Genomic DNA, 24,211 nt, shown 5'->3' with positions numbered 1-24,211 from the left:
CCGATGGATGGAAGGGCTTCATGGCTTAGGTATTACATCAATAAGGTCACACCTCGGGCAGGGAAGACCGCGCTCTTTTCAGAGAAGCCCTGGCCTCAGTTCTCGCCTCAATTCCTGCCCTCAGAGTGTAGGGCAACCAAGGAAACGGCAGTGAGCAGTATCAGTAGCAGCACCGCCAGTGACGGCGTGCCAAGATAAACTCGTACGCGTAAAGTGCCCTTGATCATGGATTAGTGACTTCGTCGGCGGGTGAACAGCTTTCGCTAAGTAAAGGACAGTCAGACATCGTGGATGTGGTCCTTGTTCGGCAAGATGAGTGGCTTTCACTGAGAGAGGAGAGACTGAAGAGGACAACGTCCTCGAGCTCCGTTTTCTGCTTTTCCAGCACAGTACCTACCCGTTCTGTTCCTCACAACGGAGGGATCCGCCGCTGTCCCTTGCGAGGCCCCACTTCTCTAAACATTAGGAACCAGAGCGGGACACCATCAGCACTGAAATGATTGTGGCCCGCTCTAAGCACGAATGAGTGTACGAATCACTCAGCACCTGGACTGAACCCGCCATCAGCTTCCGCGAAGAATGGATGAGGGAAATGTAGCGAGCCTGCTCGGAGGGAGGGGGAACACGGCGCGTATTTCACCGCACGCCAGCGAGAGGGCAACGCACCTTTTCCTTCAGGAGCAGCAGTTGTCGCTCGGCCTGCCACACCTCGTTCTCCAGCTGTTGGACACCGGACAAGTGCCTCTTGTTGCGCCGGAAACAGGTCGGCGCAGACGTGGAGCAGCAGCCCGGGACGGGCTTCCGAGGAGGAGCGCCGCCTGCAACGGCGTTCACGGTTCGACGAAGTGCTAATGAAGAAACGCGCACTCATAGGATGCGCCGGTGTGAAGCATGTCGCGGCCGCTCATTTTTTCGAGTACGAGCTGTTGCCAGTAATCGATACTGACTCATATTTGAAGACCACACGGTGGGATAATCTCCTATCAGGTAAAAGGCCGGGCGGCCTCTCCCATTCACGTGATAGAAACAATAGGTCAGAATAGTGGCGACACAGGCTATTGGCCTTCGTCCCTTTATGCTCGTGTCGTGCATAAATGAGTGAGTGCGCTGGCAATCTAATAATATGTAATGTCATTGAAAGAGAACACGTGCCAGCTGCCATCCAGTGATGGGCGCTGCAACACTCAAATAGACAAAAAGCAAGTGCCGCAAAGCAAGGCATCTTGCTTTCCTTGGCAAAATTTTTGCGCGGTCTTGGCCAATTCTCGCCTACGTTGGTTTGTGTCCTTTTGAGCTTTGTGCCCTGATTTAAGGCCTACAAAGAGGAAGAAAAATTCGTCATGGCATGTTGAGTTCACTGAAACGGGAAACAGCAGCATTAGAAATACACGTTGCTCTATTTCCGAACAGATCGGTACTTGTACAGACCCATTCTCGCACATACATGATACATGGCGCGTGCACATAGGGGTTTTAATCGAAAATGGCAAGTCTGTATCTGAAATTCCATCTGCTCCGATTCTCATATAGGAACACAAGGAAGATTCTTTCATAGGCACACTTAAGTACATATGGTTAACCGACCACATTTACGGGAAATCCCCAAGGTGGATTAAGTTTCTGTGAAGGAAAATTTACTGTTCGCTTTCCTTTCTAGCCGTACGGCTACATTGCAGGTGGTTGTCAAATTTTCCTTCGCATATGGGCATACGCCTAGCCTGTGGATTCTCTTGTCCCCGCTTTAAAGCGCCAAATTTAAGATGCGCCGTGTGAAATATTGGAGGTCATACTCGCATAGTTGCCCGCCAGCAGCTGTCGTTGGATGTTGTATCACCTTAGTACGACCGCCTGCGCATTTTTTTTTTTGTGCCTTTAAATTTTCAACGTACCCGCTCTGTTCATGCACAAAGTAATGGCGCGCACGTACCTGGCACGCCCGACGGCTTGTCGAGCACCTTCAGTTTTCTGGAGTGTGCGGTTCTCCTCTCCTGCTTGTCTGGCAGCTCCGACTCGAAAGAGGAGATGCTCTCGCTGCAGCTGGCACCATCCACCAGCCTGTCATCCAGAGCCTCGAGCACGTCCACGCTTTCCTCCGGCTGAGCGCTGTTCGCTGCTGCCGGAACACAGCCGTCTGCGACTTCTCGTTGATCCTGGCCTTGCGTGTTACCATTAGTCGCGGCAGGCAATCGCGCTACGAAAGCTGCCTCCCGGGATGTGCTGATATCGCCCACGAAAACCTCACACCGGGCGTCAGGGATTTCCGATTTAGTTTCGTAGTGACCGGGTGCGGCGTGTGAGCCCGATGAAGTTGAGGCGGCTGATGGTGCTTTGGCGGCGCTCAATAGAACTGTGGCGGGCATGGCTCTGTGAATGCCTGTGTGCTCCGAAAAGAGTTCTTGGTCCACGTCGAAGCAAGTCATCGGCGGTGAATGCCTTTGAATGGTAGGCGACGGTTGTAACACTTTCAATGCGCCCCGTGCTCTATCTTCATCTTTGGAATAACTAGCCGTATGAGAGTGGTCAGTGACGACCTCTTCCGTATGGTCGCTCTGTTGTTCTGGAGACACTTCTGTATCCAGATGATCTGGCTCCACATGACAAGAGGATTTCGCAAGCTCCTCGTCCTCGTGTTTTCTTTCTACTAACGAAGAGAGTGATGAGTCGCTTGTAAGGGATTCACCAATATTGTGAGACGTTACCAATGGTGACAATGGGGACGCCGGTTGGTCCTTGATGACTACCTTCAGTATTGCTTCACCTTGTTTCTTTTCGGTGCGGGCTTCAAACCCGTCCTGCATGTTAAGCCTGCGGAAATTGGTCTTGATGTACTTTCTTAAGGCCCTGGGAGGCATGACGTAAGGCCTCTCGGGGCTATCTGTTCCATTGTCAGAGCTCGAGTGGCTACTGGCGAGTGAGCAGAGTGCTTTGGTGTCGTTACTGTCTGTTGCGTTGCCTAACTGGTCCAAGCGACAGCTTTCAACTGGCTTCCGAGTCGCGACACGTTGGCACTGGTCGCTCGAAGCCTGGTTGAGGTCACCCTGACTGAAGCACGTTTTCGGGGGTGTCTCACAGGGCACGCCATGGAGTGACGTGAGGGAAGTGATCTTGAAGAGGTGCCCCTGGCCGCAACCGCTGTTCTCTGCCGACGCCTCGCTGTCATCAGCTGATTTCAACCTAGGGAGGGTAGAACTTCGCGATTCTTCGCTTGGAGTTGATTCAGTGTTCAGTTTCGGGGAAGAATGCGACCGCATGAAGCGAGGCAAACTGAAGCTCCAGATGCGCCTCTGGCAACGACTCTTCGACTTTCCCTTATCCCTCCCAGTTTTCGCGGCGGGTGCAGCCTCGTTAGGTTCTTCATTCGGAGCGCGTGGACACCCGGCTTCTTTACCTCTCTCTTTCGTCGAAATGTTACCCTCTTGTGACAGAACCTGCTTCTCCTCTTCTCGCGTTGTTGCGCTCACTTTAGAAGTGGTGAAGCTGGCTGCCGGCTTTAACAGAACCTGAGTCGCTGCACCAGTGGCCGGCGGCCTCGCATTAAGTCGCTCATTGGCCGGAGTGCTGGAAGAACCGCTCGCTTGTGAGATGTCGCTGGTACTACGGCGGAGCCGACAGGGCTTTTCTGTCTTTTGCATCCGAGATGGTATACTCGAGGCAGGAGCAGCACCGAACCGTGGTATCCTTGTAAGGCCCTCCACTTGGGGCAAACCATTGACGTTATGATCTCCCCTGCCCACTTGCTCGACCATGGGGCGTTCGGGTGTGGACATCTTCAACGTCCGTGTTCCCGGGGACGAGCTCTGGCTGGCACTGCAGCCATTTCGACGTTCGGGGCTCCCCGAATCAGTCGCTGGCTCGTCGAGGCGCCTTTTTGCAAGCGCTGCAGTTACTGTCGGCGGCGGAAGCAAGGAGCGACTCGCGGAGGTATCCCTTTGCGCCGACGGCACAGACGAGACGCGCAGAGTGAGCGGTGGACGCTTGGCGGCCTGCTTAGACGGCCGTTGGCTATCCGCAGCAGCGGCGCCGATGTTGCTGTTCGAGGTACATTTGGGGAGCGTTCTGAGACCACTGGAACGGGGAGGAGAGGTTGTGTTCCCGAATCGTGGTTTCGAGTGCTTGAGATCGTTGGCTCGAACGTTACAGATTACTGGAAAAGGTTTGCCGCTGGCGTTCGTGGCCATCTTGATGTCAGGAGCCCGCAGTGCAGGCCGGCAGCCATTCCTGGGGATGCAAAAAAAACTAGCTGCTGTCACGTGCCTCCGAAAATACAAGAATTTTCAGGGTTTGTGATCCACTTGTCACAGCTAAAGAATACATGAACTTGGCGGTGGCCGGGCGGGGGGGGGGGGGGGGGGGGTAGGGGGGGAGGCACTATTGGTACTTATAAATTAAGAAGTTTCCGTAGGTCGTCTCCACCACAGCGCTCCAGAATGACAAATTGAAGCGACCAAGTGTGCTGATATTCGGCGGATGACGAAGCCCAGCATACGATCTGACTAAAAAGGGCTTGTGCGCGTAGACAACACGCAAGGGGTGACTGGCATTCTGCATTGCGAGTGTACCTGTGCAGGTGCCCTTTTAAATGCAGGGCATTTCTTTAACTCACGATGTCACCCGTTCTAGTTGTCCATCGTAGTCCACACCCCTCCCCCTACACTATATATAAAAAAAATAATACTTACCGGCACCTGGTTTCGATCCCACGCCCCTGCGGGCGGAACGCAAGGTACATGGTGCTCTACACACTGCGCCACAAAGCCGACACAGAATGTAGGGCTACGAACGCGCCTTATATCCTTGCCTCATTCAAACTACGTCAAGAAGCTGCTGATACAACGCATTCACTACCTGTGGGCGGAACGCGAGGTACATGGTGCTCTTCCCACTGCGCCACAATAATCATACCCACCTGCTAATAAATGATGTCATACCCACCTGCTAATAAAGGATGTCACGTGACCACGTAATTACGTCTCCTCATTTAATTACAATATAACAATCAACAGCAACAAGTGCAATAACATTAACGTAACGCAAACTACTTAACGTCGTGCGCCCCCGGAAATGCTCTGCATTTGATCGTGCCCCTCGCGAGGGGGATGTTTAATTTCCTGCCGCAGCAAGAACCAGGCGGCCTCCTGCGCAGTTTGTGGCGCATACCCACTTGGGGGATTGGCCAGGATTTTTTTTCACTGTAACAGAATGCTCGGCCTCGTCATTCGTCGAATTTGCACACTAGGCCACTTCTATTGGTCATTCTGGAGTGTAGTACTGAAGACGCCCTGCGGGGACTTAGAGCGTAGTTCGCATAGAGTGCTTCTAAACTTGTCTTTCCTTTTTTTGTTCAACCAAGTAGCTAAACAGGCGGTTGGCGCTTGTATACAGCTAGGATTGTCATCATTTCACTAATTATCTTTGACATACTTGCAGGCCACTCAATGCAAAAATAAACACCACAATAGGTATCCATATACTTAGGATTTGTAATTCCGACTACGTGGCTTTCGTACATTGGCTACTAATTGGGTTAAGCTCCTATGTGCCAATTTTCTGCGTGCAAGAAAAATATTCCCTTGTATATCACTAGTCGTAGTCCTACGCTTTGAAACCTTTCAAGCACTATTCGATAAGATCGCCCCTCCCTGTGCCGCACCATTCGTGCTAGCGGTAATAAAAAAAGCTGACGGAAAAGCTCCACCAGAATACCAGCTGGCCTTATATCACGTGATAACTTGTTTGGACATGTCAGTTCACATATCGCTTAGAATTTTGCTAGTTCGTTCATGTTCAATAATAACTTCAGTGTGACCTGTTTGTAAGTAGTCACAGAGTCACGTGTGCATACACTTTCGTAAACCTACAAACCTAATTTCCCTTCTAAATAAATAAATAAATAAATAAATAAATAAATACCCCGACATAAATTCGCCTCCACAGGAATGCCTATACTACAGGAAAGATCCATAAGACACTTGTGCGCCAACGTAACTCAAGTCTTCAAAGCTTCTTGACCTTAGCTGCTAGAAGTTACTCACAGGGAATACTTAGTGGGATAAAGTTGCGCTGGAGGTACTAGGAAACGTACACGCGGACAAGTGTTTCTCTGGAAACGGGAACACACACACATCGCGCCCTCTGATAAAAAGCCACCAGCACAAACAAGCAAGGGAAGATTCCTTACGTAATGCAGAAGTCCTCCTTGGTGGACACCAAGATGTCCGGACGAGAGTCCATAGTCGCGCGCAGGTCATCCTCGCCAGCAATCTTGAGCTTTTCGGCGCCCCTGCCATTGGCTCCAAACGAGTGCAGGAACTGCTTGACAGACTTCATCTCGCCCAACCTGCGAATGCAAGACGCAGAACAGGAACTAAGTAAACAGACAACGCAGAAATCGCTCAAAGCCTGTAAAAAGATGAGATGTGTGGCTGCGCTGGTTCAGGTGTAGGGAAGGCCATATACTCGTTCTCTTAAACTGATATATATATATATATATATATATATATATATATATATATATATATATATATATATATATATATATATATATATATATATAGAGAGAGAGAGAGAGAGAGAGAGAGAGAGAGAGAGAGATATAATTTTATTCTTTTAACAGCCTATAGTCCGGGCCGTCGTGCCACAATCTCTTCATTAGGAGACAGCTGGTCCGTAGAACTCCGAGAGGTCCGCACTAACAAGAAGGCAGTGGGCCGTCAAAAGTTCTTGCGTCGAAATACCACGCCTTTATGAGCGTTTTCTGTTCTTGTTTAGAGATATAACTAAGGCGGCCATCTACCTCTCCCGGTTCCCTCCAATTATTTCGTAACGTAATGAAGCAAGTAACAAAATATGGTGTTTTCTTCTCTACGAAGCCCCTCGGGCAAAGTAAGGAACTCCGACTCAGAGCCAGCACCGAACGAGCGAACAGAGCCTGTGATACGCTGCCGTCTGGGAAGACGTGTAGAGAATACCTCAACTTACCAGTGGAAACCGTCAATCCGTACAACACGGCGCCTCTCATATCGCAGGGTAACTTCGGCGCTCACTCTTCTAACAGCGCAGGATGATAAAAGGAGATGCCAGGTCCAATAAAGAACCGTACTAAGTGGTGCGCGTGGGAACAGCTCCGCGCCACGGAGCAAGATGTTTCGTGCAGTTCATCCCGGGATCAGATTAGGGGGAAAGAGGGGGGGGGGGGGAGGGGGGGTCAATACAATGTTTAGGCAGCACAGCCTACTCTATTCATGTTTTATGAGTAAACGAACGTCACGCAGTTCTGTGCAAGCGTTTCTTCCGTGCCGCACCGGCAAGGTGTCATGAAATGTGCGGCAGCGAGGCCATTTCTCAAGTGTAAGTGACAAAATCACAAAAAGAAGCCCGTGCACCAAGGAAGATCTTCCCAAGCATTACGTCAACGTTGCTTTTCTGGAACAAAATAGGCGACCACATTTCATCCGAAAGGAAAGAGGAGACGATTCCAGCCTCGTCCCGACGTCGAAACTGAGGCTGTTCTTCCATACTGATGCAAACCGGAAACCTGCGTCGGACGGTCCCCTACTACTCAGCCGTGCACACAATAGGCAATACTTCACCGAATGGCACACCCTCCGACCCACCAAGGTAGATAGACAAGAGCGCGAACTGCACTTCTCCAACGGCACGTACATTCAAACGCCCAGTGACTTACCGGTCGCGGCTATCCGTTCGACTCCCAACAGCTCACTCGCTATCAGCACACATGTGCGGCCGCGCACAGCCAACTTCGAGCGGCGCTCTAGTTTGAACGACAGACTTTGTTCGGCACCTCCTTTCTGTTATCTTTTTTTTTTTTTCTGGCCGTGTGTGTGTAGCCCAGCTTCGTGGGTCCGCGTATTTACAGCAGCAGCAGCTGCGAGAAGCGGGCTGCACCTGACATGTGGGTTAACGTCCAGCGCGCCGTCCTCCGGAGTGACTGCGTGCGAGCTGTCAGGCCACTCGGAAGAAGGGAGAGAATAGATGAAAACGGGGGGCCCACTGACTCGGGGAATGGTCAGCAGCAGCGCCTGGAGAAAGGTGAAACAAAGGAAGCGCCCAGAGGCGCCTGCCGTAGCCGCGTCGGCGTGAGCTCTCCTCTTCCCACACTCGAGGGCCTGCAGTGGATTTTGCTCGCCAAAAAAAGAAGAACAGGCTCAAAAGGTGCGCTGTCCGCGTGCGTGCGAGCCCCGCGAGAGAGCGAGAATGAGGTTCATCAAGGAGGTTTCCCACGCGGACTGCAGCATGACCGACACTCCTCCCCCGCCACTGCCGCTTTTGCGCCCTTTTCTTGGCCGCGGCGAAGCCCTGGGAACGCGCGTGTTCTTTCTCCCTCTCCGCCTCCTATCGCAGCCCCGTATCGGTGTCCCTCCAAACGACTTCTTATGCAGGTCAGACAGTCTTGGCCGTTGCTGTCCCACCCATGGCCAGTTTCCAGGTTTCGGCTCGGCCCGCCCTGAGTTCACACCTGCATACCGAAACTATAGCCACTCGGCTCTGAGGTGCATCGTTGTAACTTGGCGCACAGACGACCATGCCTAAGCCACCTGTAGTCTTAGCGTTGCTTAACCCACAGTGCATAGACGGCCTTTCTTTCCTGATCCCTTTACCGTACTGCAAAGGCGCACTGAACGCATTAATTAGCTTTGGCTGGATTAAGGCTATGGATTAATTTTAACCAGTTGAAGATCTTTGACGTGCGCCGCGGTGTCGACTAACGGGAGTTTTCATTTTTAGTCTTCTTCAGGTAAGCGACCGCCACGGGCGGGATCGAACCCACGTCCTCGTGCTCAGCAGCAATACCCCACTGCTAGAAGCGCCCAGTGTTAAAAAATTCCAATTCTGAGTGTTTTACGCACGGAAGCTACACCTGGGCTATGAGGCGTTTCGTAGTGGAGGGATCGGGATAGATTCTGACCGCCTGGGGATCTTTGACGTATGACGAAATCTCGACACACAGGCGTTTTGTTTTTCGTCTCCATCCGAGAAGTGTCTACCAATGTTCGGAGTGAAGCAAAGTTGTATGTCGTTTTCATGGCCCCTTAAAATAATTGTCGCAGCTTGCACTACTGGTGCAAGGCTGGAGAAACAGCGGAGCTGGGGATCGACCTAGCTTCTTCCGGTTTTGATAAGTTTTGCTAAATATTGCTAAGCTTTGCTAAGTTTCGTTTGGTTTTGCGATGTTTTTGCTAGCCTAGGCTAAGTGCTAAGGGGTGAGGCCAAGTTTAGCCGGATTTTACAAGGCCGTTCCGGTCGGTCCCCCTACTGACAGCGGATCCCAGGGGGAAACAAGCTACATCGCCCCCAGCTCCGCTGTTTCTCCAGCCTGGCACTACTAGCACAACCTGCGCCATTTTTTTTTCTTTCTAAGAAAGAGTATCACCTTTAAAATGGTGTAGTAATGGGTGCGCGTACGCATATGCCCCTTGTGCTCAAACTCGAGCAGGCGCGAAAGCTGGCTTCACTGCTTTAATACCCTATCTGCGGGGGTGCACCCCCTACAGGCGGCGCAGTTTTTTTTTCTTGGTACTCTTTTTCTGCTAACGCCACCAGACCAAGCTCGTTCTGAAACAGCTCCGCTGTTACAACTTAGAAGCTACAACCTGGGTTACTTTGTGGGCAGGGTATCAGAAGACTAAAGCCCCAAAAAGCTCTGGCTTTCTCGTAAAGAAGTGCAGTGGGAAAAGATCGTACGATATTAACTGGAATTAAACTTCGAAAGCGCGCAAACCTAAATTTATGCCCCCGGTGTGAACGGACGGAGAATGCATAGTGAGTTCAAAGCGTGTAGTGGCATCACCAGCGCATTCGGAACAAATCTGTGCAGCACCGCATGCAATAAGTTCAAGATACATCCTCCCATGTTTGGTCGGTTAGGCGTTGTTTTCAGCCGTGTATGACCTTTTTTCTGTTTTCTGTATGATTGCTCATATTGAGGCCAGTTCTTCCTTTTTTTCCTCCACTTTGCTGTCATCAAATCGCGCCAAAGTGGCCAAAAACGCCTTTTAAAGTGTAAACTGTAGCGCTAATTTTCCTTTGACTTGTATAATGCCATGAACTAGTAATGAAGAAGATTATACGCCTAAATACAACATGAAATATTTTCTGGGCTTCTTACAGTGAAGTAGCCTATTGTGAGAAAAAGGTCAACCGCTCAATGATATTTTCATATTTTGCTGGCCTTTAGTCCGGTAATGCCATGTGCACAGGTGTAGCCGGTCGTTAATTTTCTCAGGCAGTTTGCTTGTCGTAAAGACAAGCAAGAACAAAAGTTGCGAAACAGGCTGCACAAATGGCAGGAGGAAGTGAGTGGCTCGGAGGATATCGAACGCGTTGAGCCCGAAACCTCGAGCGAGGTGTCGGGTAAGGTCGTTGTCGCTGCGGGTCGTGAGAACTTGGTCGGGAAGAGGGAGCTCCGCCAGCGCCGACTCGGCGTGCATACCGGTAAGGTGCGCTATCGGAGCCAGCGAAACGGCGCACGGCCATTAGCAAGCCCAGTTGTCCGCAATGCTGCACGCATATGAATCGATCACGCGTGGCTAATGTGGAGCAAGCACCGGGAGAAATTTATTGCCACTCATACCCAGCGAATGTCTAGTGCCTCAATTATCGATTTCAAGCCTGATCTCGTGGAGTAGAAGTGCTCCCCCCCCCTCCCCCCCCCCCTCCCGCCCCCCGCTCCCCTCTTCGGAAACGGCGGAGTGAGAGAACGAACGGTGTGAACGCCCTGAAGAACGGCCACTGACTAGCGTTCATGGACCGACAGCCACTCCTCCGGCCACCCCGAGTGTCCCATTGGAAAGGGCATGGGTAAATCTGGATGTCGTGCAGAAAATACAGTTACCCTCGCTAGAACGAAATCACTTCATTGGAAATCTCGCCATATATCCACAGTGTTCTCTTGTCTCCACTGCAGCACGTAAAAAAAAATCGGACCCGCTTTTAACGAATCATCGCTTATAACGAATCCGGTTTTCTGTCCCGAGGACTTTGTCTTATAACAATAGTTTACTGCACATTTATCTCAGTAGCGCTCTTACGGATCGCGATGAGTTTAAAGAGGCCATGAAGACGAAATACAAGTTTGGTTCATTGGAAACACTGCTTTGTCCCGATAGCAATGACGCCAATTTTGCCGCAAACCTCGCACAAATAATGGAGATATTAAAGAAGCCACGTGAATCCGTGGCGACTCAGCCACTCCGCTGCCACTTTCCGGCAACTTTGTATGACGTCACAGAATTTTGTTTGTGTGATTGGCGGACGCCTGCCTAAACCACCGCTAAGACAGATGACTGGACGATTGCAGTGGGAACTGTAGTTCCGTTTGATGCTGACGCGCAGTTAACACAGAGAAAATTCCTTTTAGTGCTAGCCTCTATGACGTCACTCCTGCCAATAACACATCACTGCAGCGCGAAATTTGAAACTTCTTCAATACTTCTTGAGTTTTTTTTTGTTTTTTTTTTTTTGGTTCGTGGCTGGAATGGAGTTGAGTGAGGTACTCAAGCATAGTTCTTCCGAATGAAACAAACTTGCATTTTGTCTTCATGGCCCCTTTAAAGCGCGAAGGTTCATTGGAATTTCTTTTCGCACACGTTGTTCGCTTCGTAGTCACTCGCCTCTAGACCAGATGGTAGCACCAGGGAATAGAAATGTTGCCCTGGAGTCTTTAGTATATACAGAGGCCATAACGACGGTATATACTCTTGACAGCCGATAATTAAATAGGCAGTGGGAGATATTCGGGAAGACACGAACAATTAAGACCTTCTGCATGAAATTTGCTAACAAGGCAAAGCGATTTATTGTGGCATTCGCTTGATTAGCCTCGCTTTCATTGTAACGTTACACAACATTTTGTCGTTATTGAGTTACAGTGTCAACCGGAAGCACGGCCGATGTCTAGATGTCCACTACGCTATTGCTGCAAAGCCATATTGCATTCTTGCCTTGTTCCTAGAGAACGATTGTCCCGCTCTTAACTTTTGAGGTATTTTCATTTCTTTTGGGTTCTCGCTTCGCTTTGACGTTGCATTTGTGCGAACTATTGCGCAAAATGATGTTGAAAATTCTGTCAAGTAGGCCTACCTGGGAAACCACGACAGAGGAATATTGATTGATTGTGGCGTATAACGCGCGGACGCAACGCAGGCGATGAGGCGCGCCGTAGTGGAGGGCTCCGGATTAATTTTGATCACCTGGGGAAATTTATCATGCGCCGAAATCTCGTACACACGGGCGTTTTTGCTGGCCGCTGCGGCCGGGAATCGAACCCGCATCGAATAAACTTTCTTATATGAAAGGAGTCAAGTGGTCAGTTTCCTCAGTTCCGGACCCCGTTGGAGCGCCCAGCCATCTCAGCCCGGTGGATCGGCCAAACCTGACCTTCGGCTCTCGAGCTGGCCAGTTCTCGGACCCACTACTAAACCGAGGGGCTTAACGGCCGCGCTTAAGTTAGGCTCACGCTATTTAATGCATCATGCTATGGAATGGAATGGTATGGAATGGAACGTTTCCCAAAGAGCATGTTTCGCTGCTGAAGACGCCGACACCAAGAACAATCTTTGAAGTGGGAACCAGTGTTAGGAGGCTACACAAGGGAGAATACAGACACCGACGGCACTGTATTATCTCGGGGAGTACGAACACGTAGAAAGAAGCCCAAAGTACAAGAATAATAGTTGACTAAGGTATAAATCTGGGCCAGTTGGTTCATAGTCTTTGAAGTGGGAGCCATTCTCCCCCTGTGTAGCGTCCTAACATTAGTTCCCTCTTCAAAGACTATGAACAAACTGGCCCAGCTTTCTAACTTAGTCAACCAAGAACAACGTCGGCGCCGATGTCGACACCGACTTTTTTGCCCACTGGGCTAAATTATTTAACGCGTTCGCGTGAAAAAAAAAAAAAAAAGCTCACTCCGCGGGAGTGAAACCGCCAGTAAAGTGACTCATTACTTAAAGAAGAGGGAAGGAGGGCGATAGTGCCGGGTCCATCCGAATCGAAGCAGGAATCGAGAGAGGGGGAGCGAGGAAGTGTTACTATGGCAGGCACGCAAATAGCCCTTCTTTAAGTGCCCCGCCGCCTTCACGCACGGGCGAATGTGTCGAGCGGCGTGTGGCGGGGGCCAACGACCACTCCGATATGCAACCACCGCACATATCGGGACAACACAGCGCGCTCGTTAAGTGGCCGCGTTCTCGTTAGCACGGCCCATATACACACGGCGCGCCAAGACCTTGCACGACGCAAGAACGAGTCAGATGGGAAGTGATTTCCGCAGCGCGCCCTGCGGTGGCGCATCGTGACCGAACCGCTGGCGGAAGGAAGGAAGGCGCGCGTATAATAGCGACGGAAGTCACTTTTTATAGACGCCGCGTGCGGAATTCCGCCAGCTACAGCTCTGGTCGCTGCTTCATGGAAGAACGAAACAAACCGGGCATCGCGTCGTGGACGAGTGAACCGGGGTTTATCGAGATCTGCGCGGCGTAGTTCGAAAATTAAAGAAAAGTGGGAACATCCCGACGCCTTAGTTAAAAATCTATCGGTGTACGCTGTTGGAGAGGACAGCGTTGTGTGCCCGAAAGCGTTGACTGAGACGATAGTGCATTAGCGCGGCGGCTGCTCCACCGGTCGCGTTTGACTAGTTTGAAGCGGCAAATTTAAGGTATCGTTTGTAGGTTAACGAGCACATTTCAAAGACGCGGGGTGGTAACGAATAGTGCATTAAGTTCTCAAGAGCCAGCAATCCTGGTTTATCAGCAATCGCTTTCCTCACGGGTGTTCCTTTCATTTAAAAGCGAAGCTCTAGACAGCGACGGCTTTATGCGCCGTGGGATTCTTCCTTCGGCGTGCCTTTCCTTTCGTGCCTAAGTGGCTTCGGCTAAAAAAATAACGTCACCACATTCAGACTGGTAAACTTCACTCTGAGGACTAGTTTTACGGCTACTCTAAAATCGGGCGTTGCGTTTAAAGTAGACTTCTGTATACGGTTGGCTTATAACTGCGCGAGGAAGAGATGCGTAAAACTTTTTTCGGTATTTCAAATTTTGAACATCGAAGTAAAACAAAGTATAATGAGTACTGCTTCACGAATTATAAGTTTTTGTTTTTACTTCCGTAACAGCTTGCTCTCTAGTACGTTCGACATCTTGCCACTGTTGCTCACCAGATTACAAAAATACTGATAGACCGTTTCATTGTAGATGTTAGATGCAGCTCTAAAGGACGACTTTCTCAAAGACACTCACTCATGGTTATTCTGTATTTCTCAACGCTGCATCGCAATAACAATGTAACAAACCACAAAATTAAAGATCCATCAAAACAGTTTGAACACCTCAAAACTTTGTTTCTGTTGTTTTATCGTATACTTAGCATACCTTCGCTTGTTTAAAAGGCTTAGAACGACAAGATGCGCAAGCAAAAATTCAAGGAACTCGCACACGGAGACCGGAAGCAACGACTGAGACGAGAAACAAATGGGGGATAAACAAACTACGGTGCTTCGGATCGGTTTGGCCCACGAGCTATTTTAGTCAAGTTCTTCTATCAAGACTTTGTCCATATGCACATATGCACACTTAGGCCGCATACGCCTTTCAGTGAATGATCATCGAACTAAAATGCCGTTGCACTAAAATTCATTGGTCCGAAAAGAAACCGCCTGCTTGGCGTATCTGTCGAATGTACTGTTCAAACAGAAACGCTTATCGGGTTATTATAAAAAACTTCACAGAGGCCTTTTTGTGAAGGTGCAAGATCACTGAATGGGTTGAATTTGAGTATTAACACGCGCACTGTCTCTCTTAATCATGATTTCACTGGTTGCCAGTCAATGAATAGCACGACGCTGGTGTGGAGGCGAACTATCCCGGTGATCGAGAGAGACGTCGGGCTGATCTTAGATCTCGCTCATACGAATCCGTCATTCTGATAATCATTGCGCGTCTTAACGTTAGGGAGGAGGACAGTCACCTTGATGGATATAACGGTACGCCGTGATGTGTTTCCACGCTAAAAAAAAAATAGAGGGAGGGTTTGGCTGCGCTAGCTGTGGAGTTTCGTGCTTTTTCGCAGGTTCTCTTTCGCATTTCGAGCTCGCCACTACTTTTTCACAAAAGGTCAACGGCTTTTTTTTTTTTCATTTTGCTTGTTCGAAAGCCCGACATAGCTTAATATTTGTCGGCACCCCATTATACCTAACTAGTGACAAATTATGCGTACGTTTACGTGGTTTGTTCCTGGGACTGCTCGAGTAGTGCTAAGGTCACGCGTTTTTCCCTGAGGCCGTAAACCCAACGAATTGCATTGATTCAAGCCCAGAAATTGATAACGAAATCCATCCACAAATATTCCAGGAAGTGAGCCATTTTAATAAACTACGTAGAGCTGCAACTTATTACAGGTAATTCCGTCAGTTGTGATGGGCGGCGCGTTCGTCTGGTCAGAAAGCTTCGAAGTGGATCGGGCAAGGCCCGCAATTTCCGATGCAATGGTGCAGAACCGCGTACTTCTAAAACAGCTTTCACCCGTGGTGATATTCGAAAGCAAAACCGCCTGGCAGAGTAATGAGCACCGCTCTACTCTTGCAGAATACTGCATGCCGCGTGTGAACCGGGGTCATTAGTGCGAGCGCTGGTGCAGCCCAGCAAGGCTCGACGCAGGGTTGCCAGAGCTCGCTCAGTAGTTGCTCCCATGCCACACTCGCCGCGAGGATCTCGCCTTTCTTCTTCTTAGTTCTCCCCGCCCGGACGGAAGTCACTTTTTTCCCGAGCACTGCTGGTGCGACATCGGCATGCAGCGGGCGCGCTGCCTGTCGGGGTGCTGTTTGCGGCGACCGCAGAGAGAGCGGGGAAGAGGGCGATAAAGTGGGCCGTGGAAGCGAGAAACAGCAGGTGTTTGCATAGCAAATGCCGAAAAGGTGCGATCGAGTTAGACGGGATCGACGCATTCCCGGTGAAACGGACCGGTTTGGAGTTGGAGCTTACTTGTCAAGCGAGCCCATTAAAGTGAGCTATGCTCTCACTTTGATGGTGTTGTGCTGCGGAGTGTAAGAGGTCGCGCGTTCGTTTCCAGCTGATAGAGGCGAGATTTCAGCGCCCGTTGATTACCTAATCTGTGAACACACTGCGGCTCTCCTTATAGTACCAGAGCACCTTTGCATGGTTAAACCTCCGAGTTATACATGAACGCTTCGAGACAATTGGCTGGGAAGCGTTACAATGAGTTCGTACTGCGGCTGACATTGTATACAACTACAGATCAGAGAAGTGTGCAACCATCGAAAAAGTTACGCGGTATTCTGTTCTCAAATAGAATTTAAAATAATTAGTAGTGCGACAAAATTACTTCTCTCGGCTGTGAAGTCATACTTTGAGCAGTTTCTTATAAACACGTAACTAATTGATTTTCTATTGCTTCCCGGACAAAGATCAAAGCGAATAAAATCAACACATTTTTGTTTTTTCTAGTACTACCTTATTGATAGCATTGAAGTGATAAAAGTTGGTGGGGAAAACATGGGCTATCTTAGTGAAACCTCAAGAAACCGAACTACGGCTGGAAAGCGAAACTTAGTGTTCCAGTTTTAGAACTTGAGCTGAGTGTACGAGCAGTAGTGGCTGATATAAGAGAGAGGAGGAGAGGATGCCGCGCCGCCTCCCCCTACATACATTTATGGCGAATTAAGGTTCACTTGAAACTTGAGTTAAAGTTCACTTAAATTACGCTTCTATTGAGTCATTGTTCACTTGAATCGCAAGCAGAGATTCACTTCGTTCGAATCTCACTGCTTCTGAGGCAACTTGAAGGATGCGGATGTCTTTAAAACTACAAAGCAATAATCCTACCCGCAAAATCATTTGAAATTGCTTCTTTCAGCCACGTTGTAGAAGTCGAAGGCAGATAGGTAATGGTGTTGAAAGACAGGTTTTGCGGTTCTCAGTCAGACACAGCCTTAATATCGGCCATCCATCTGCGAAGAATGCAAATATGTGACTAAAACTGCGTCGTGCCCTTGTGAGTCAGGTAACGTGCACGCAGCTTCAAACGAGAGTAAGCGTTCGAAGTGTGTCGCATTGATATTGACTTACCTGGTATCAACTTAATTACGCCTACTGCAGATCTGCGCAAGATTTGGCTAAATTATCGACCGAAAGACAGCAGAAGGTGCTTAAAGATTAACACGTTCAAAGCTACTCGTCATATTCGGAAAGAAGCTTCAATTATCCCTTAATTTAGTAAACAAAAAATGCCGTCGCTCTAAAGAAATTTGAGCGTCATGACGTTGAGCCGACCTGTGGTCATCAGCAATTGATTCGATTATATTTTACGAAGTATTTCACCCTGTGGTTTATCCAATGTCTAAATTACCCTGTGTAATTTATTTTGAATTTATTCGAATGATAGATATTTTATGTTTACGTCAAATACTGTCATGGCTCAAAGGGTATTGCAAAGTCGAGCGGAAATGAAAGTAAACATATTGGCAGCCGGTTGTTTCTTTGCGAGAACTACTTCCACTGAGCTGTTCATCTCTTCACAGTGCATGATTGGCGACGCCTGCTGTCCTTACTGTTTTTTGCACTTACGGGGGCAAGCAAAGGGGTTTGGGAAACGACGAGGCGGCCAACCCCAAATCTCCACCAGGCATTGCTAGAGTACAGTTCATTGGGGGAATAGAGAATCACCTGCCCACACAAAATGAAGGCCGCCGGGCCGGCACACCTACGCAACAAGTTTCGATCCCTGATCCCCTGGCCCCTTTACTGTTTTTCCCGTACCTACACGTGAGAGGGAAGAGCGGTTTTTCCTTGTAGGCTTTGTTCCGCTAGCTTGCGGCGCCAGCAATTACCCCTTACGCAGAATTGGCTCCTCGATCATAAACACTGAGCACCTCACCACACAGCGCAAACAGTCTGTGGTGGCTGTTGCGAGAATAAAGATCCCCGGCTGTCTTCTCCTTCACCGGTGTACAAGCAAGCGTCGCGCTTCGAAGGCGGGCGAGAGCGACGCGATCGTTACGCGTCCAGACGTTCGCCTTCACTTGGCGGCAGATGCGGCTGTCAGCTCGTCGCGGCAGATGTGGCTCAACAGAACGGCAGATGGAGGAATGTTGGCCCCCTCCGTCTGGCATGGCGCGCACCTGGCTAGCGGTGGAATCTTCGCCAAGACACTGGCCGCCGCTGCTCTCTGCCAGGCCGTACAAATATGGTCATCTGTAGATTTTGAACAGAAGCCGTGCTAAAATTTTAGTTCGAGATCCATGCACTGGTGCTCTATACGTGCGAACATGAAATAAAATGCCCCATGGTACGAAGAATCATGCTAACCCGGTAGCTTTTATGACATCATGCCCTTGGTCAGAACTAGAGCCACTATATAAGCTACGCTGATCTAGTGGCTCTAGTAAGAAGCATACAACTGATGGTTTTAACACACGCTGATGGTAGCATAAAAGATTTTCGCCTATTTTCGTGGTTCTGGATCCTGTAGACTGCAAAAAAAATCGAATGTAGGGAATACCGTAATTTAGCGCGTATAACCCGCACCAAAAATGCGAAAATTTCAGTGGAAAAGTAGGGGTGCGGATAATACGCGGGGTTTTTCCTTCAGTGCAGCTTCACGGCAATGCGAATTGTGCAGTGAAGCTCCTATGCAGTAACCGTGAGTAAGCCTTCCATGGCAGCGATTGCGCAAGACATACAAGATGACAATGTGTACAACGGGACTGCGGCTCAAGTGATCGCTCTAGCGAGAGCAGTGCCTCTGAGTGAATTGCTACTTTTGACTTGCAATCAGTGTATTCCAATTGCTACATATACGGTTTTTCTGTCTGCATAGTATGTGATGTGTTGCTTGAGCAGTAGCTTTGGTGCAGCCTTTTCTGTATCAAATGTGCGGGCAAATAATACGCGAGGATTTTTTTTTCTTTTCCGGTGGGCTGAAAGTGGGGGTGCGGACTATATGCAGGGGCTGGTCATACGCGCGAAAATGCGGTACTCGGATTGCAGGTCCTTCGCTAGTGAACACTTACGTCGGTTGGTTCAAAGCTTCACCGAAAGCCATGCACTTCTTGATTTTGCCAATGTCGTAACTGTTCGTGATATTATTCAGCAATCCCAAACGCCTTACTACCTTTGGCTAGAAAATTAGTTTTTTTTTATTCTTGTCATGACTTCTAGTTAAACAGCGGCGATCTGATGCGCAAGTTATTGTACTGGCTGGAAAACTGTGTCAGACCACCGCGCTTCAATGGTCATTGAAACCGGTGACCATCGAACTGAATCGTGATCGGTTTGCCTCGAAGGGGCCACTTTAAACGACGATGTTGGGCTTCAATGGTCCTAGATCCCGAAGGCGGTCGCGAAACGCTGTTTAAATAGTCGTCAGCACCGTCAGCCTCTTTCTCAGGGCGCAACAAAGTAAAAAGTCAAGGAAGGCTGAAATGCGTCCGAAACCTTCTCAGAAGCCGCTAACGCTTTCTGAGATCGCTTAAAGGCTGCGCGTTCTATCTGTTCTCGCTGCACTCCTTGCAGTTGCATCGTGATTTTTTGCTGCCGTTGCGATTTTTCTTCTGTCCTTGTATATTGTTAATGCATTTTTTGTGTTGATTTGTGTATGTACTACCAGAGTAAGTCCACTGCGATCGTATTTATTGTGTACAGTTACGCCACAAGGAGTAATTATCATGTGCTTTCCATTGTATCCTCCTCAATTTAATACTCACTTGAACCTTTAGGCATCAGATAAAAATTGTCACTTTAAAATAATGTTAGAGTGTATCATTTTGCGTCCTCACGATGTAAAAACGGTGCTGAGAAACGTAGTCATGATGTTACTTGACGCCATAAGTGGAATGTCGCACTGTTTCTAAACAAACGTTTGCGTCGCTGTGCTGCACAGAAACAATATAAAATTAAAGAAAATGGACTGTTGACGTGGTTTTCGTTCAGCCGTAATAACTTTCCTTTATTAATTCTAACACCTTATCGACAACCTGGTGTAGTGAGCAGCAAACTGTTGAATGACCTTCGTACATGGCCTGGCCGAGACTGAACTCTGCATGTCCGTTGGATTCAACGACCCTCGAAACTTTGAATGGTCATCGATTTCCGCCGGGCACAGGTGTAACGCACTGGTGATAATTCACGTAATACGCTCCAGAACCCTGTTAGCCTGCAGGCAAGTGCGTTGCAAAGGCCGCATAGTATTCGTCGGAAAGTTGTCAATGAGTCCTGTCGCTTTCTTACGCTTTTTCTCTTCAGATTTTTGATTCGGTAATTTTTAACATTCAAAGGGATAACTCGATTTTTTGTCGGGGCAGCGGTAAGGGAAGAAGGCAGTGGCGTCAATATTTCCTTGCCTGTGTCCGTGATACTTCTTGCAAAAGTATCGAGGACACGAACGAGCTTGCAAGGGAGTCGAAACAATGTACAGTCGGGATCAATTTGAAGGTGATCGCGGGAGCACCAACCGACCGCGACGACAGCGCCTTAGCGTGACACTTGTTAGCATCAGCCACAACGAGATTATGCTAGGTTTGCTTCTCCCATGGCTGTTCCAGGCAGTGCGCGCACTACCGTCAAAGACGATAAAGGTCACGCTCGTTTCTTTTTTTCTTTATCCTTTCATCGATATACTTCACAACGATACGCAACCTTCTCAAGGTAACTATGCCGGCATGCCGGGGCATTGTTGCGCAAAAAAATTGTAATTTGCTTCCGCAATGCCGAGGTATCTTTGGTGTTATCAGGTTGCCGAGGAACGAAACGCGGATACGTCACCCAAAAAGGAATGAAGAAAAAAAACTGCGGCAGTCGGCCTTTGCAGAATGGGGTGAGCGAATTGTATGCAACAGCCAAGAGGTGAGTGAAGGCAGCACAATCTCATCTTCGCGAATGAAAAATAGTGCCACGGAACGGCGCTCTGGTCTTGTTTGCTCGGTGCTCCCGCGATAACCTTCAAATTGAGCCTGGCGGTATGACAGCTGAAAAAACGGTCACGTGCTAACTGTTAGCAGTAAAAAACATGTGGACGTTAGCAGGGCGCAATTAAAGCAGTGCACCGAATTTAAACTTGCAGTTCTAGTGTCATATGCACATGCGCTTACATAAAGCAACAAGCTTACCTCCGTTGTTGAAGACTCAGGTGAAGTTGCGTGTTTACATCGTGACCGCAGGCATCAGTGATGGGATGATGCTTCTTTCACGCCCACTGTCCGCACCAATAAAGCACAAGCGTCACTTCTGGAGATAAGATGAAATGTCTAGTAGACACAGCAGCCAGGTTTCTAATAAGTCACTTTCCTCATAAAAAAAAAAAATACGTACCTAACACTGCTTTAAATGGCACATAAAAACAATCTGAATTAAGGCAGCTTTTCTCCGAGGCTTTGGGAGTTTCTCACTTTCGAGCTGGGAATTTGCACAAACAACAAACGGAGATAAAAAACGCATATCATCCCTGGCTTCTTTCAACGACTGCGTTCACTTGCTTCACTGCGGGAATCAGGCCTCAAGATCAGATGCATCCCCATCACATTGTGCCTGGACATCTTCCGTCGTTGGTTACTTGACCACGAGTGTCATAAAATGATGAACATTGGGGATCATTTCCCAGCATCAATACTAAACTCGGCTACAAGACGCCGGCACCCGCAGAGTTCCAACGGAAGCGCTGGATGAGTCGGTCCATCCCTCCACGCGGCACCGGCAGTTTTTTCCACTCACTGAAGATTCCACTACTGCTGTCAAACGGGGTGCGAGAAGTTGCGTTGGAGAGGCGCCGTTTGCGGCGGAGTCACTCGTCTGTGGCCAGCGGCGTCCACGCTGCCCGAGCGACGACGAGGTCCAAGCGCTGCCCCTGCAGGCGGCCGCCGTCCGGCCGGCGTTCTCACGATTTGCGCGTGATTCCCTCGGCACTTCCTTTGAGGAGCAGGCAGCCAACGAGCCATCCTCTGCAGCACCTGAGGAGGAGGGCAGCGCGGCCGGCGTGCGCGGGGCGAGGAGGAGGACGCTCTCTCGCCGCTCGGCTGGATGCCTCCTGGACGCGCGTACACCATTGCGCCACCCGCACGCACCGCTGCTGGTGGTTCTTTTCTCGCCCTCCTCCTCATGCTTTCCCCAGCCTTTGTATGGCCCACCTGTCGGTGCGGTCTAACAATGCTTTGCTGTCTCTTTATTTTATTTTTGTCGCCCTTCATCAGTGCCCTCTCCCGCACCATCTCTGTGCCCGTGAGCTCTTCTCTCTTTGCCGCACTCCGCAGTGCGAGGCCCACCTCCTCTTTGCTTCTTTGCAGACTATATCGTGAATGTTAACGTCTGTTGTCTTTATGAGCGGTACCTGAGAGAGGGAAAAAAGGAGAGTGCGTAGATTAAATGAAAAAACTGCCGAGAGAACCATGAATGCAAGGGGTCTGTGGAAATGATTAATGTGACGCAGCCATTTTCATTGCAGGAACAAACGAGCGATTTAGCATGCTAAGACGTGTCACCAATGGCTGCATGTGCTGACGTTTCGGGGCCTGAAAAAAATGTGGCATACTTTACTTAAATTCCGTTTAGGGACAAATGGTTTGCCGGTCACTCACCATTTGTGCATGTTTGCGCTTGTTAGTTGAAAATGAAGCAAGACAAAACAATTGTTATGACTTTGGACACGCCCACGGCCGTCGAGTTCAAGCCCTTTACCTGCAGGACAAATTTTTCGCCAAAAGCGGAGCCCATATAGGAACTTAAGCTGACTGTTTTTATATACACACATTACTGTGCTATGGTGGATGCGCCGTTCTTTTTTTTTTTTTTTTTTCCTGGTGATAATCATCGCCTAGCTGCCTTTTTTTTTAATTTTGGCTGACAATTTTCTTCACGGCTCAAAGTTGCTGGCTCTGCTCCCGTGCCACTCGAAGGGTAGCCTCCTCTTCACGGTCAGCTAGTTGTGAGAGTTACTGCCCTAAATAGCGCTGGCATGGAGCCATGGGTTAGGACCTTTTTTTTTTTTTTTTCTAGCTGAAAATTTCCAGTTTTGCAAGATGTTTTTTTCTTCTGTCAATATGACTTCCTCTTCTGTCAATATGACTGCATCAATATGACTGCATTTTTTTTTCCGAACAGAGACGTCTTCCACCAACTCCTCACCGCCAGCGAGGTGCCATCCTGCAGATAGATTTATATAGCCATGTTCAGATTATGTCAACGCTACTGGTTCCCCAGTCAAGGTTCCGCTGCAGGACGGAAGATGAAGTCGGAGGAGAAGAAGGCCCCTTTTTCGTCGTCCTGGAGAAAGACCACACGAGCTATCCAATTCCGCTGGCGAAACTGAAAAGGCAGAACGGCTACGCTTTCGTGATTTTGTTTCAACCGATTATTTGAAGAGCAGCCGCCTGTAATGTGGGCATAGTCTGCGTTTAGTACACTCAGGGGCCATAACGGTTTTGGGCGCGCATCCGCTGGCGATTTCAATGGCCTTCCACTGCGGTCTCACTCACCTCCCAGGTTCAGCTCGACACCCCGCACCATGCTACACCTGTCGCAAGTTCCTCTTCATGCGTCTGACAACAGTTACGCCGCGATGAGGCCGGCCGGTGCATGTTTTGCTGCATTCTTGCACACAGAGAATGAGCGACAAAACCAGCGTCTTTTTATGGAGAGTAAACAAAGCAAAGTCGCCATAATACATTCAGGCGAAGTTGAGACATGCACAAGTGGACAGGTGCAAGGAACCGGCTAAACACCGACGGAAGGCGAAAGCCAGCAAAATGGACAAAAGCGTAGCCATGGAGCCGAGAGCCGCGCCTTGGGCAGCGTGCCGAGGAGAGGCGGTGGGGCACGGTGGCGGGGCCATAATTAGGGCACCTGTCGCGCAACCCTCCAGCTGCCCCCCTGCGGCGGGGAGCAGCCCCGCGATGCCCCGATCAGCAGGAACACAGGTGCGCCGGGTCAAGCTCCCCATCCTCTTCCTCCTCCCGAAAGGGCATCCTCGTAACAGCCTAATTGCCGAGGAGCACGAAGCGCACACGGAGAGAGACTGCGCCTCGGGGGCGTACGCGCGCGTGTGCTAGCCGAAAAAGAAATCGCGGAGATGGCGCGCCTGGTCGGTGGGCTGCAGCGACTGGGCGTGTACCGGAGCTGCACTTGCAGACGTCGGTTTCGGGGTGCCCCGGCCCCCGTGCGCCTGTGCGAGCGCGAACCTTGTGCGCCCG

General features: G+C 49.5%; 1 protein-coding gene across 1 annotated transcript; it reads right to left on the bottom strand.

The window, feature by feature from the left end:
- Positions 1–636: 636 nt before the first annotated feature.
- Positions 637–22,074, bottom strand: LOC144179399 (uncharacterized). Its single transcript, XM_077707741.1, has 4 exons — positions 21,140–22,074; positions 6,179–6,337; positions 1,928–4,218; positions 637–818 (listed from the first exon to the last, which is right to left on the bottom strand). The coding sequence occupies exons 2-4, from the start codon at positions 6,325–6,327 to the stop codon at positions 637–639; spliced, it is 2,622 nt and encodes an 873-aa protein (XP_077563867.1). The 5' UTR covers positions 6,328–6,337; positions 21,140–22,074.
- Between the last annotated feature and the right edge of the window lie 2,137 nt (positions 22,075–24,211).

Source organism: Haemaphysalis longicornis, unplaced genomic scaffold (assembly GCF_048455015.1).
Source record: "Haemaphysalis longicornis isolate Haplotype H1 unplaced genomic scaffold, Haemaphysalis longicornis Haplotype H1 scaffold_4, whole genome shotgun sequence".
NCBI lineage: Eukaryota > Metazoa > Arthropoda > Arachnida > Ixodida > Ixodidae > Haemaphysalis > Haemaphysalis longicornis.
This window is presented reverse-complemented; position numbering and strand designations above follow the sequence as displayed.